We start from the raw sequence: 13,581 nt of genomic DNA on the forward strand, positions 1-13,581 counted from the left end.
ATGTTTTACTTGATCTGGACCCACCCACATAATTCAGGATATGTGGGCCCATGGAATACTTCTGCCTTTTTTACATATACTGAACAAAAATATAAACTCAACATGCAACAATTTCAAAGATTTTACTGAGTTACAGTTCATATAAGGAAATCAGTCAATTGAAATAAATCCATTAGGCCCCAATCTAAGGATTTCACATGACTGGGAATACAGATATGCATCTGTTGGTCACAGATGTATAAAAAAAAAAGTAGGGGCGACGCGTGGATCAGAAAACCAGTCAGTATCTGGTGTGACCACCATTTGCCTCATGCAGTGCCACACATCTCCTTTGCATAGAATTGATCTGGCTGTTGATTGTGACCTGTGGAACGCTGTCCCACCCCTCTTCAATGGCTGTGCGAAGTTGCTGGATATTGTCATGCACTGGAACACGCTGTCATACACGTTGATCCAGAGCATCCACATCAAATCAAAATGTATTGGTCACATACACATGGTTAGCAGATGTTAATGCAAGTGTAGCGAAATGCTTGTGCTTCTAGTTCCGACAGTGCGGTAATATCTAACAAGTAATCTAACAATTCCCCAACAACTACCTAATACACACAAATCTAAAGAGGTGAATGAGACTATGTGTAACGGATGTGAAATGGCTAGCTAGTTAGCGGGTACGCGCTAGTAGCGTTTCAATCAGTTACGTCACTTGCTCTGAAACCTAGATGTAGGGTTTCCCCTTGCTCTGCAAGGGCCGTGGCCTTTGTGGAGCGATGGGTAACGATGCTTCGTGGTTATACTAAGTTATACTGTTACATATGTACATATAAATATATGGATGAGCGATGGCCGAGCTGGTGCTGTAGGTGTCATGGAGGGCAGGTAGTTTGCCCCCGGTGATGTGTTGTGCAGACTCTCTGGAGAGCCTTGCGGTTGAGGGCGGTGCAGTTGCCGTACCAGGCAGTGATACAGCCGACAGGATGCTCTCGATTGTGCATCCGTAAAAGTTTGTCAGGATTTCGGGTGACAAGCCACATTTCTTCAGCCTCCTGAGGGTAAAGAGGCGCTGTTGCGCCTTCTTCACCACACTCTCTGTGTGGGTGGACCATTTCAGTTTGTCCGTGATGTGTACACCGAAGAACTTAAAACTTTCCACGTTCTCCACTGCTGTCCCTTCGATGTAAATAGGGGGGTGCTCCCTCTACTGTTTCCTTTGTTTTGTTGACGTTGAGTGAGTGGTTGTTTTCCTGACATCACACTCCGAGTGCCCTCACCTCCTCCCTGTAGGCTGTCTCGTCGTTGTTGGTAATCATGCCCACTACTGTTGTGTCACCTGCAAACTTGATGATTGAGTTGGAGGCATGCATAGCCACGCAGTCGCGGGTGAACAGGGAGTACATTAGGGGGCTGAGCACGCACCCTTGTGGGGCCCTAGTGTTGAGGGTCAGCGAAGTGGAGATGTTGTTTCCTACCTTCACCACCTGGGGGCGGCCCGTCAGAAAGTCCAGGACCCAATTGCACAGGGCGGGGATGAGACCCAGGACCTCCAGCCTGATGATGAGCTTGGGGGGTACTATGGTGTTGAATGCTGAGCTGTTGTCAATGAACAGCATTCTTACATAGGTATTCCTCTTGTCCAGATGGGATAGGGCAGTGTGCAGTGTGATGACGATTGCATCGTCTGTTGACCTGTTTGGGGCGGTATGCAAACTGAAGTGGGTCTAGAGTGACCGGTAAGGTGGAGGTGATATGATTTTAGACTCTCAAAGCACTTCATGATGACAGAAGTGATTGCTACGGGGCGGTAGTCATTTAGTTCAGTTATCTTTGCCTTCTTGGGTACAGGAACAATGGTGGCCATCTTGAAGCATGTGGGGACAGCAGACTGGGAATTAAATATGTCTGTAAACACACCAACCAGCTAACATCCCAAACATGTCTGGCCATGTCAGCTTCCAGGAATTGTGTACAGATCCTTACGACATGGTGCCGTGCATTATCATGCTGAGACAGCCTATAGGGATGAGGTCAGAGACCTGGTAGTGGTAGTGTGGTGCCAGGACAACAACCTCTCCCTCAATGTGAGCAAGACAAAGGAGCTGATCATGGACGACAGGAAAAGGCGGGCCGAACAGGCCCCCATTAACATTGACAGGGCTGTAGTGGAGCGGGTCGAGAGCTTCAAGTTCCTTGGTGTACACATCACCAACAAACTATCATGGTCCAAACACACCAAGACAGTTGTGAAGAGGGCATGACAACACCTTTTCCCTCTCAAGAGACTGAAAAGATTTGCCATGTTTCCCCTGATCCTCAAAAAGTTCTACAGCTGCACCATCGAGAGCATCCTGACCAGTTGCATCACCGCTTAGTATGGCAACTGCTCGGAATTTGACCTTAAGGCGCTACAGAGGGTAGTGTGTACGGCCTAGTATATCACTGGGGCCAAGCTTCCTGCCATCCAGGACCTATATACTAGGCGGTGTCAGAGGAAAGCCCAAAAAATTGTCAGAGACTCCAGTCACCCAAGTCAGAGACTCCAGTCACCCAAGTCATAGACTGTTTTAAGTCTAGGACCAAAAGGCTCCTTAACAGCTTCTACCCCCAAGCCATAACACTGCTGAACAATTAATCAAATGGCCACGGACTATTTACACTCCCCCCTCCATTTGTTTTGTACACTGCTGCTACTTGCTGTTTATTATCTATGCATTGTCACTTCACCCCTACCGCCATGTACAAATTACCTCGACTAACCTGTACCCCCTCACATTGACTCGGTACCGGTATCCCCTGTATATAGCCTCGTTATTGTTATTTTATTGCGTTACTTTAAAAAAAATTTTTTACTTTAGTTTATTTGCTAAATATTTTCTTAACTCTTTATTGAACTGCACTGTTGGTTAAGGGCTTGTAAGTAAGTATTTTACGGTAAGGTCTACACTTGTTGTATTCGGAGCTTGTGACAAATAAAGTTTGATTTTATTTGAAACATGAGGTGATGGAGGTGGATGAATGGCACGAAAATGGGCCTCAGGATCTTGTCATGGTTCTCTGTGCATCAAATTGCCATTGATAAAATGCAATTGTATTTGTTGTCCGTAGCATATGCCTGCCCATACCATAACCCCACCGCACCATGGGGAACTCTGTTTCCAGCAGACGGCTTGCTCACAAGACGCCATACACATGGTCTGTGGATGTGAGGCCAGTTGGACGTCCTGCCAAATTCTCTAAAACAACGTTGTTGGTGGCTTATGGTAGAGAAATTAACATTCAATTGCACATTTTAGTTTGACCTTTTATTGTCACCAGCACAAGGTGCACCTGTGTGATGATCATGCTGTTGAATCAGTTTCTTGATATGCTACACCTGTCAGGTGGATGGATTATATTGGCAAAGGAGAAATGCTCACTAACAAGGATGTATTTTTTTTTTGAGAGACAGAAGCTTTCTGTGCATATGGAACATTTCTGGGATCTTTTGTTTCAGCTCATATAGCCTTGTTTATATTTTTCTTCAGTATAATTTTGGCAGGCACTGCCAATTTCTCTCTAGGCTAGCTACTGTAGCTACATCATGAATAGACGTAATAATATTTAACAGGCTGAATCTACAACTCAGCTATCTACAGCCATGGATGCTCAACAACAAAGCCATGCACTGGGATAATTTTTATTTCAAGACTACTAAGAAATTGGAAGTAGTTTACAGATCTTTTTGTAGGCTACAAGGGCGGGGTTTAGACAGGCATCCCACTTCTAATCTTTTTAAGTAATTGATCATTTGACGAATCAGATCTGCGCTGAAAAAGCTCTGGTGTGAAAAGATCTGATTTTACTGGTCAAAAGACCAATTAGTGGATACGATCATCATTGGGCTGCCTGTCTAAATGCAGCCAAAGATACCACAACTTTCCCATTTGGCACACAGCACACAATAGTGGAGTTATTAGTTCAGGAGATTTTGGAGGCTGATTTTGGAAGATTTTGAAGGGACTTCAAGACCCCAGTGGTTCCATGACCTCCAACACAACAGTGCGAGGTCCGGTCATCACCAACCTGGTGACCTGGAGGTAATCCAGGTGGAGAACGCTCCGCCCATTCACCTGGCACACAAACTGACACACCTAGGCATAGAAGTAGAAGTACAGGAGAATGTCATGATAAACACATATTAATATATTACTGTGTGTGTAACTATTTTAGTTTGTGTTACCTTAACCCCTGCAGCAGCAGCAGGGCTTCCAGGATCGACTGCCTGGACGTAAACTGGAGCCACACCTCTGATCACAAAGCCCCAGCCCACTGCATCTCCCATCACCTGAGATGCAAAACACTGGTATGAGGGGGCTAAATACATATTTACTTCCCCAATAGAGACAAGACTAGAAAGAGGAAGGACATACAGTATATTGGCCTTATAGCTCACCGTCAACACTCTCTTGATGAAGGGTGCACCAGGGGACAGTAGCTCCTCACATGTTACATTCCTCTTAAGTACTGTCAAAACCAATGTAGAGTTTTCATTTCGGTGTTTAAATACATGATTTTATCAATAGCATTGCTAAACCATGTTGCCCTCTGGGCGACTTGGCAGGTCAGAAAAAGTAGGCGCTCTTGCTCAATATGAACTATTTTTAAATGTTGTTATACTTTTCGGTAAAAACATTATGTTTTGCCCTTAATGGCCTTCATCAGAAACTAACTGCTTAGGGAGACTACATCTGTGTAAGCCTGAACAGAACTAATTATGTCAAAAAAGAACAGAGGGACGATCTGACCTGATTTTGGATTGCATCTCACCACTGGGGCAGAGGAGAGTGTGGCAGGGGGTAAATATCCACTAGCATGTAGCTGCAGAGAGTTCAAAATGGCCTGATGCACATTGGGTATCATCTTCAATGGTTTATTGGGCTGCACTGCTATGAAAGGTCAGACATAAACGCATGCATGTGTGCATAAACAACTCATCCACTGTGTCACAACACTATAGGCAACCTTGGAAGAAATGTGCATATGAAGTATTTTAGAGCTCTTGCTTTGTTTTTATGTTTGCATTTACCAGATTGAAACCCACTGCGTTCCTCTTGTGGGGGGATCTTGGGCAGGACAAAGGGGCTGTCGGCATGGTTGTCCTCCAGTGCATGCACTGATGCACCTTCCTTTTTGTCTCGCTCAGTTTCATTCAAGAGCTCAGACAGGTGGCGCCGGCGGCGAAAATTGATGCAGAACTGATACAGTAATCTACTGTCAAAGAAGTCGTACTTCTTTGACACTAATGGGAATTGGGAAGAGGAGAGAGGAAAAGTATCATACTAATTTTCTGATAGAAGTAATTTGAGTAGGCGATCAACTGTGAGAGGCTATGGAAACAGTATTACCTCCAATGTTATCAGCCAAAGGTTAAAAGGTAACATAACTCACCATGCTGAATGATGCCATGCTCTAGCAAAGCACGGCAGAACTCCAAACCCTGGCGCCTACTCTCTGTCTCTCCATTCTGTAACAACCAGTCCATCAACTGGCAGCCAGGGATGGAGCGCTGGTATGCAACACCCTGCTCCTCCCTTAGTTGCAGAATGGAGTCTCTGCCAGTTATTAGACTACAAAACACAGACACACAAATCAGGTCACATCCATTTTGCACTCCAGAGACAGAATGAATGGAACAATTACACACAAACTTGTGTATCCAGTTGGTAAAGTTTCAAGTTTCAGTCCATAATCACTATAACTAGCACATACTGAGAACATAATACAGATGATGTGGTTACCCTAAGATAGGTTTGACCTCAGCAAGGACACTTGTTCCTACCAGATAGAGACCCCCAGGGTGAACAAAGTAGTTCTTACTGCTCATACAATCGTTGTCCTCGGATGAAGACCTTCACCTCGGTGTTAAATGGAAATGTGCCATCATCCTTACGGAAACGGTACAGCAATTTTGCATTCTTGAATATAGGGTGCTTGTCACAAACTAAAGAGATCAGAGTGGAAGAGAGACAAAGGAAACGTCTAGAGAGTGTCTTCACATTGCCCTACTTTATGGTTCAGCATTTTGGATCTCCCATATCAATTATCAATGTTAGTATCTTGGCAAAGCTCTTATGCTCTTGTGAGAAACAGCATTATAGGAGTTGGATATGCACTTTGTCCTGTGTCAGGGCTATAAGCTCTTGGAAAAGCTACTATGCATTTTATATCCCCTGAGGAATGTTATTGTGGTGCCCTACCATGGTGCACAATGTCATGGTCCATCAGGTGTTGCATGAGGCAGACTGCTGTGGCCCGATCGGGAGCTTCCTTGTTGCTGATCAACCAGTCTGTAAGCTCTTGGGCTACAAAGCAGTTGGGGTAAGTGCGCAGATGGTACCGTCGATCCTTGATCAGTTTGCCATCATGCAGCCTCAACCTTGCAGTGAGGTAAAATGTTGAATAAAGCAGCTATAACTACTATAAGTAGACAAGGGCACCTTAAGAAATATATTCAAACATGAATTGAATCAGTTTCAGTTGACATTTCTTATATGATATATTGTATCTCTTATAATTAAATGTTTACATTAAATTGGAAGGTCAGCTGAAGAAAATATGCAAACTACTATATCTGGAAGGAGCTTGTCAGATTTCCACACAGTACGTTTCAACAGGTAGCATAACCATAAAGAAAGCCAATCTCTCTCTTCTCTCTCTCTCTCTCTCTCTCTCTCTCTCTCTCTCTCTCTCTCTCTCTCTCTCTCTCTCTCTCTCTCTCTCTCTCTCTCTCTCTCTCTCTCTCTCACACACACACTTTCTCTCTCATACCTCAGTTGTTCTCCAGCAATCATAACTTTAGCCTTGTGCAGTCTGGCCATTGATTTTCTGTTTATGCTGCTTCCCATTTTCTCCATGTTCCTTTACTGTCACTGGTCTGAAAAACAACTACTCATTTCATTAGAAGCCTGTATGTTTACCAAATAACTAGTGCCCAGCAGCACCCTCTGACCATGTTGGATAGATGTTATGTATAAACACACACACACAAACAGAGGGAGAGAAGGCTACAAGAAAGTACAATATGTGATGTGCTGAGAAAATCACAAGCCACCATTATCATACTTACCTGGTATAGGCTAATGTGCATGCTCTTTACATTCTTTTGGCAAGGTCATTATAAAAAAAGCCAACATTCACATTTTGTTTTAATTTTAAAAGAACGGGGTAGCTATGAGACAACTAGTTTTCATTCCCAGTTCAGTATAAACTGAGGGGCAAGAATGATGTTTTACCTCATATCACCTCAAGGGGTCAGCATAGATCCATAAATATAACATTTGGCTGCCCACTCTCAGGAGAAACCCCATAGAAATACAGTTATTTAGAATTAGCCTATTTCTAGCTCTATGATCAACCCTTTGTGGTTTTCATATAATGTAAGGAGAAATCAAATAGAACACATGCAAGTGGAATATAAACATTTATTTTCAATGAGGTACTCATGGATTAGAGATAGGATAGGCTATTTGTTTATTATGGGTGGTGGTGGATTATTCAAAAAAGCACAACAGCTCTATTAGAATTCTTAATTGTCTTTTTGCAGAATGAACTTCCCCTTAAATATAAGCACCGTAGTCCAAATATAACCGTGACTTTAAAACCGTGATGCTTTTATGTTATTTATATGGAAAGTCGAATGGTCATTTAGGGCGACTAAATGTTTATTTACTAGCCCTATTGACTACAATATATATATATCCCTGGACATATAGCCCACAGAATTAACATAGCCTATTTAGTCCTCAGATGTTTTGCATTCCAGCATCAGTTCCTAAACGGTCTTTCATAATAAACACTTTTAATACATCAATTGGCGAGGAGAAGTGTGAAAGAAAGAAAAACGAATGCACAAATTAAATAAAGAAGTAGGCCACAGTAGCCTAGAAAACGTGTACAATATGTCTGTCTGCAGGTCTATGTAAAAAAAAAAAAAAAATGTGGGCTACATTCTACATTCAACCTCTGCTGGATTGTCAAAACACATACATCAGCTATTATGCAAATTGCCCTTCTCGCCGTCTTTTTATTGGAGAGGAGCATGGAGGTGTAGTCTATATCGTGTGACATCATGCAACGGTTCTTTATGAAGAAAGTGCGCTCGCAAGCATAAACCAGTAGCGCTACACACATGCAGAGAGCTCTTGGCCCCGCCGTGGACTCTGAGCACTTTTCTTCTGTCCGATTAATAGGCTACTGTATGTGTTTCTAAACTTTTGAGTGAAGAAGACGGGTTTCTTTCCATTTTTGCGCACGCGTATTTTCACTGTAGATTTCATTTGACGGACTTATGATTGTATAAAACGTCTTCCAATAGTGAAATTGTTGCAAAAGACTGCATGAAAGAATTGAGTTTTGTGACCCTTGGATGTGGCCAAGATAAATAGATCCAGAAAATAATGACCGCCGAATCGCATACAAACCTGGGTCTGCCGAAAAACCCTTTGGGTTATGTCAGTGCGTTCGACTTGATGAAGTTCGATGTGAAGAAGGAGACAATGCAGGGGATCGACCGCTCATTCTTTGGGCCGTGCAGCGATCTCCAGAGACCGGACTCAGTCTCCTCCACCCCGGTCAGCACCCCTTGCAGTTCGGTGCCCTCATCACCGAGTTATAATCCGGGTGAGCAGAGGAACCCTGATGATGATCTTTACTGGACGCCCAGCAGTGGAGGTTATTCTCAGCAAATGTATCCCAACACTTTTGGCCTGACACCTGAGGACGCAGTGGAGGCCCTCATCGGTACCACAGTCCACGGGCACCAACCCTCTCCACACGGTCACCAACAGGCTCTCCAATCGGATTTCGAAGGGTACGGGGCGGCACATAACCTCAACGGTCATGCTCAGCAGTACCCTGGACTTAACCGTCAACCCGACGCCCTCTCGGGTCCCCCTGATATGCAAGATATGCACTGCCAAAATCAATATAACCCCAACAAGCACGACCTCGACTACTCGGCTCCGCACTCACCCGACTCGCAGCTAAGTGCGCACCACCTCCATCAGCAGAATCGCCACGACAGACGACTCAACGTGGAGAGCGGCTTCTCCGACGACCAGCTGGTGTCTATGTCAGTGAGGGAGCTCAATCGGCACATGAGGGGTCTGACCAAGGACGACGTGATGCGTCTGAAGCAGAAGCGCCGAACCCTGAAAAACCGCGGTTATGCACAATCCTGCCGCTACAAACGTGTTCAGCTGAAGCACGTTCTGGAGCATGAGAAGACCAGCCTTGTCACACAGGTGGAGCAGTTAAAGAACGAGCTCAACCGGCTGGCACGCGAGAGGGACGCATATAAACTCAAATGCGAGAAATTGACTGGTTCTAATGGTTACCATGAAACTGGGTCAACCAGTGACAATCCTTCCTCGCCCGAGTATTTTATGTGAGTTTATTCTTTGTAACAGCCACAAAATCTATTTTACTGATTTTTTTTTATTGATATGCTTATTTGTTTGAACAATATTAATGATTTCATACTAGTTCTTGATGCAAACCTATCATCTAATTCAGCTTTTAAAATTATTACGATAATAAGTCAGATTTGTAATATTAATCTATAATCAATCATGCATGCTGGACATGTATGGAACTGTCTATTTAGTAGGCCTAAACTTGGCTGTTGTAGGCTACTTTGCCACACACACATCTTCACGAACATACTTGAAATAGTTCCTCTTACTTTTGCTAAATTGAATAACCAGTCTGATTTATGAAAGTACATTACATACGAGAATTACAATATTAATTTTTTGCTTCATGTAGGCCACTAGGCCGACTCTCAATTTTCTCTTAAATTGATTCATCCATCAAAACACTTGGAAATGGTTTTACTTATTTGTGTTAAGATCTTCACTCAAGTGCTTTTCTGTGATAATTCTATTCTAACAAATATAATGCATACATGGTTGATGATGATGTCTCCTTGTGCTGGACATCCTTTGACTCACATTGCATTTTGAGGACCTGGTTCTGCTGGTCAGATGTGGCTTAAAATTGTGTTGTTTTTCTTTCACAGACATGTTTGTTAATTGTTCAAGAAAAAGAGCTAGATTCATTTTTTTTTTTATTATGATGCGTTATTGCCTGCAAATGACCATATTTTTTTTGTTACCTATCCAGCTGTATTGAAATCATTTGTCATCTGCTTTAGATCAATAAAGCCATTAATACTTCTTTGTGTTAGTCTGAGTAATTGTTGGATCCACTTATAAACATTTTCCTGGCTCACTTATGTATTCTTTCATTGATTCCATGACTAGATCATGGAAGCTAGTGGCTTTAGATTTCGTAATATTTCCTTTCTCCAGAATATATATTTTTTTTATAGAGACAAAGGTTTGCTTTATGTGGCCATATTGTTTTAACACTTAGCAGTATGATTATTATTTTACTCATGTCTGTATAAAGGAGAAGTGTAGTGCGACAGGCAGACAAAATGTAAAGGAACGCAAGTCATCTTGCTCACTTTTAATTAGGCTTATTGATGTGGAAAGAAGGACAGTCATTACAACAAGAAGGAGCTCCATAAAACACCAAATTCAAAGCTGTGACAAATGTGTTTTTATAAAAAAGGTTATTGAGTGATTGATTGATTAAAACAAATGTCTCTCCATTTACACTCCTTTCTTTCACCATACCATAACGTCTAGGATTCATTCCATCTGAGAAAACAAGTGTGAACTTTGCACTTGGAGTATACGCATTGTACATCAGGCTCCAAGAAAGCTGTGGAAGCCTTTTTAAAAGTTTGGTCTGTGCATATACTAAATCACGCAAACAGCTCATGATGCCTAATACAGCATTTATGATAACTATGACATATTCCTTCAACATTTTACTCATTCACCTGTGTGCAATAAAGAGCAGTGAAAGTCCCCAATGTACATTATAACATTCCAGGTTATTGGGACTGTGATTTAACAGGATCAAGGTTATTGGCTATATAATGAAAATATAACATTTTATTTATTTATGTTTTACACACAGTCAACTGACTTGATAGAAAAAAAATTATACAAAACTTAGGCCTAATAATAAACACTTTTGCATACAAATGCAATAATTTGGCTTGTGACAAATGAAAGTGGAGTGTCTCTTTTTTCTGTATGCTGACATTTGACCATTGATGGTTGCTTCCTGAGGGACCACTGGATGTGAAGACACTGAAGACTCACTGGCTGGGGCTGTGTGGTGGAGATAATGCCCATTTCAGACAGAATATGTGGTATATTACCTGTAACATGTGTATATGACCCACTTTCAAACAGCCTCTTATTTACCACTTTCTTGCAGGTATACATAGCCCTTTTATACATATCAGTGGGTAACTGGCAAAATTGGAGGGGTGGGGGAGTAGTTAAACCATGGTGTCTGTTTGCAGTTCAAAGTAGGGAGGTGTTAAACAATGGAAGTGTTAATGAAATTACAGTGGTTTCGGAAAGTATTCAGACCCCTTGACTTTTTCCACATTTTTTTTTACATTACAGCCTTATTTAAATGATCAGCACTCTATACACAATACCCCATAATGACAAAGCGAAAACAGGTTTTTAGGATTATTTGCAAATGTATAAAATATTAAAAACAGAAAACATATTCACATAAATATTCAGACCCTTTGCTAGGAGACTGGAAATTGAGCTCAGGTGCATCCTGTTTGCATTGATCATCTTTGATATGTTTCTACAACTTGATTGGAGTCCACCTGTGGTAAATTCAATTGATTGGACATGATTTGGAAAGACACACACCTGTCTATATAAGGTCCCACAGTTGACAGTTCATGTCAGAGCAAAAAGCAAGCCATGAGGTTTTCGAAAGAATTGTCCGTAGAGCGTTGAGACCGGATTGTGTCGAAGCACAGATCAGGGGAAGGGTACCAAAAGAATTCTGCAGCATTTTTATTTCTTTATTATTTCTTTATTTCACCTGTATTTAACCAGGTAGGCCAGTTCAGAACAAGTTCTCATTTACAACTGCGACCCTGGCCAAGATAAAGCAAAGCAGTGCGACAAAAAACAACACAGAGTTAACACATAGGATAAACAAAAGTACAGTCAATAACACAATAGAAAAATCTATATACAGTGTGTGCAAATGGAGTAAGGAGGTAAGGCAATAAATAGGCCATTGTAGCGAAGTAATTACAATTTAGCAAATTAACACTGAAGTGATAGATGTGCAGATGATGATGTGCAAGTAGAAATATTGGTGTGCAAAAGAGCAAAAAAGTAAATAAAAACAATATGGGGGATGAGGTAGGAAGTTGGGTGGGCTATTTACAGATGGGCTATGTACAGCTGCAGCGATCGGTAAGCTGCTCAGATAGCTGATGCTTAAAGTTAGTGAGGGAGATATAAGTCTCCAACTTCAGTGATTTTTGTAATTCGTTCCAGTCATTGGCAGCAGAGAACTGGAAGGAAAGGCGTCCAAAGTAAGTGTTGGTTTTGGGGATGACCAGTGAGATATACCTGCTTGACCGCGTGCTACGGGTGGGTGTTGTTATGGTGACCAATGAGCTGAGATAAGGCGGAGCTTTACCTAGCAAAGACTTATAGATGACCTGGAGCTAGTGGGTCTGGCGATAAATATGTAGCGAGGGCCAGCCTATGAGTGTCACGTTCGTTGTATGGAGGAAGAGAGGAGGACCAAGGCGCAGCGTGATACGAATACATTCTTCTATTTATTAATAACGAAACGAAGAACACTTAAACAAACTAATCAAAACAACAAAACGAACGTGAAGCTATATATATAAAGTGCAGACACAAGCAACAAATACATAGACAATAACCCACGAAATACCCAACGGAATATGGCTGCCTAAATATGGTTCCCAATCAGAGACAACGATAAACAGCTGCCTCTAATTGAGAACCAATCTAGGCAACCAAAGACATACAAACACCTAGACTAGTAAACACCCCATAAACATACAAAACCCCTAGACAAGACAAAACACATACATCCCCCATGTCACACCCTGACCTAACCAAAATAATAAAGAAAACAAAGACAACTAAGGCCAGGGCGTGACAACCAGAGCATACAGGTCGCAGTGGTGGGTGGTATATGGGGCTTTGGTGACAAAACGGATGGCACTGTGATAGACTGAATCCAGTTTGCTAAGTAGAGTGTTGGAGGCTATTTTGTAAATGACATCGTCGAAGTCGAGGATCGGTAGGATAGTCAGTTTTACGAGGGTATGTTTGGCAGCGTGAGTGAAGGAGGCTTTGTTGCGAAATAGGAAGCCGATTCTAGATTTCATTTTGGATTGGAGATGCTTAATATGAGTCTGGAAGGAGAGTTTATAGTCTAGCCAGACACCTACAGTGCTGTGAAAAAGTATTTTCCCCCTTCCTGATTTCTTATTTTTTTGCACATTTGTTACACTTAAATGTTTCAGATCATCAAACAAATTTTAATATTACACAAAGATAACCCAAGTAAACACAAATGCAGTTTTTAAGTGATAATTTTATTTATTAAGGATAAAAATATATCCGAACCTTCATGGCCCTATGTGACAAAGTAATTGCCCCC

General features: G+C 42.1%; 2 protein-coding genes across 3 annotated transcripts; one reads left to right on the plus strand and one right to left on the minus strand.

The window, feature by feature from the left end:
* Nucleotides 1-3,657: 3,657 nt before the first annotated feature.
* Nucleotides 3,658-8,108, minus strand: LOC129815045 (DEP domain-containing mTOR-interacting protein-like). Of its 2 annotated transcripts, none has more exons than XM_055868347.1 (9): nucleotides 6,805-8,108; nucleotides 6,234-6,412; nucleotides 5,854-5,977; nucleotides 5,425-5,603; nucleotides 5,063-5,275; nucleotides 4,782-4,919; nucleotides 4,430-4,500; nucleotides 4,217-4,321; nucleotides 3,658-4,127 (listed from the first exon to the last, which is right to left on the minus strand). In XM_055868347.1, exons 1-9 carry the CDS (start codon nucleotides 6,888-6,890, stop codon nucleotides 3,999-4,001), a joined length of 1,224 nt encoding a protein of 407 aa, XP_055724322.1. In that variant the 5' UTR covers nucleotides 6,891-8,108; the 3' UTR covers nucleotides 3,658-3,998. The 2 variants fall into 2 exon arrangements, with proteins under 2 accessions (XP_055724322.1, XP_055724321.1); XM_055868346.1 differs by having other exon boundaries at nucleotides 4,782-4,922.
* A 43-nt stretch (nucleotides 8,109-8,151) lies between these two features.
* Nucleotides 8,152-10,211, plus strand: LOC129815046 (transcription factor MafB-like). Its single transcript, XM_055868350.1, has one exon. It carries the CDS (start codon nucleotides 8,433-8,435, stop codon nucleotides 9,423-9,425), a length of 993 nt encoding a protein of 330 aa, XP_055724325.1. The 5' UTR covers nucleotides 8,152-8,432; the 3' UTR covers nucleotides 9,426-10,211.
* The last annotated feature ends 3,370 nt before the right edge of the window (nucleotides 10,212-13,581 follow it).

This window comes from Salvelinus fontinalis, chromosome 18, assembly GCF_029448725.1.
Source record: "Salvelinus fontinalis isolate EN_2023a chromosome 18, ASM2944872v1, whole genome shotgun sequence".
Classification (NCBI taxonomy): domain Eukaryota; kingdom Metazoa; phylum Chordata; class Actinopteri; order Salmoniformes; family Salmonidae; genus Salvelinus; species Salvelinus fontinalis.

Coding starts and splice junctions, on each gene's coding strand:
- LOC129815045 (XM_055868346.1), bottom strand. CDS start 6,890: ATGGAGAAAATGGGAAGCAGCATAAACAGAAAATCAATGGCCAGACTG. Junction 5,978..6,233: donor CCATGACATTGTGCACCATG/GTAGGGCACCAC, acceptor TGATCTCTTTAG/TTTGTGACAAGCACCCTATA. Junction 4,128..4,216: donor CTGCTGCTGCAGGGGTTAAG/GTAACACAAACT, acceptor TTCTATGCCTAG/GTGTGTCAGTTTGTGTGCCA.
- LOC129815046 (XM_055868350.1), top strand. CDS start 8,433: ATGACCGCCGAATCGCATACAAACCTGGGTCTGCCGAAAAACCCTTTG.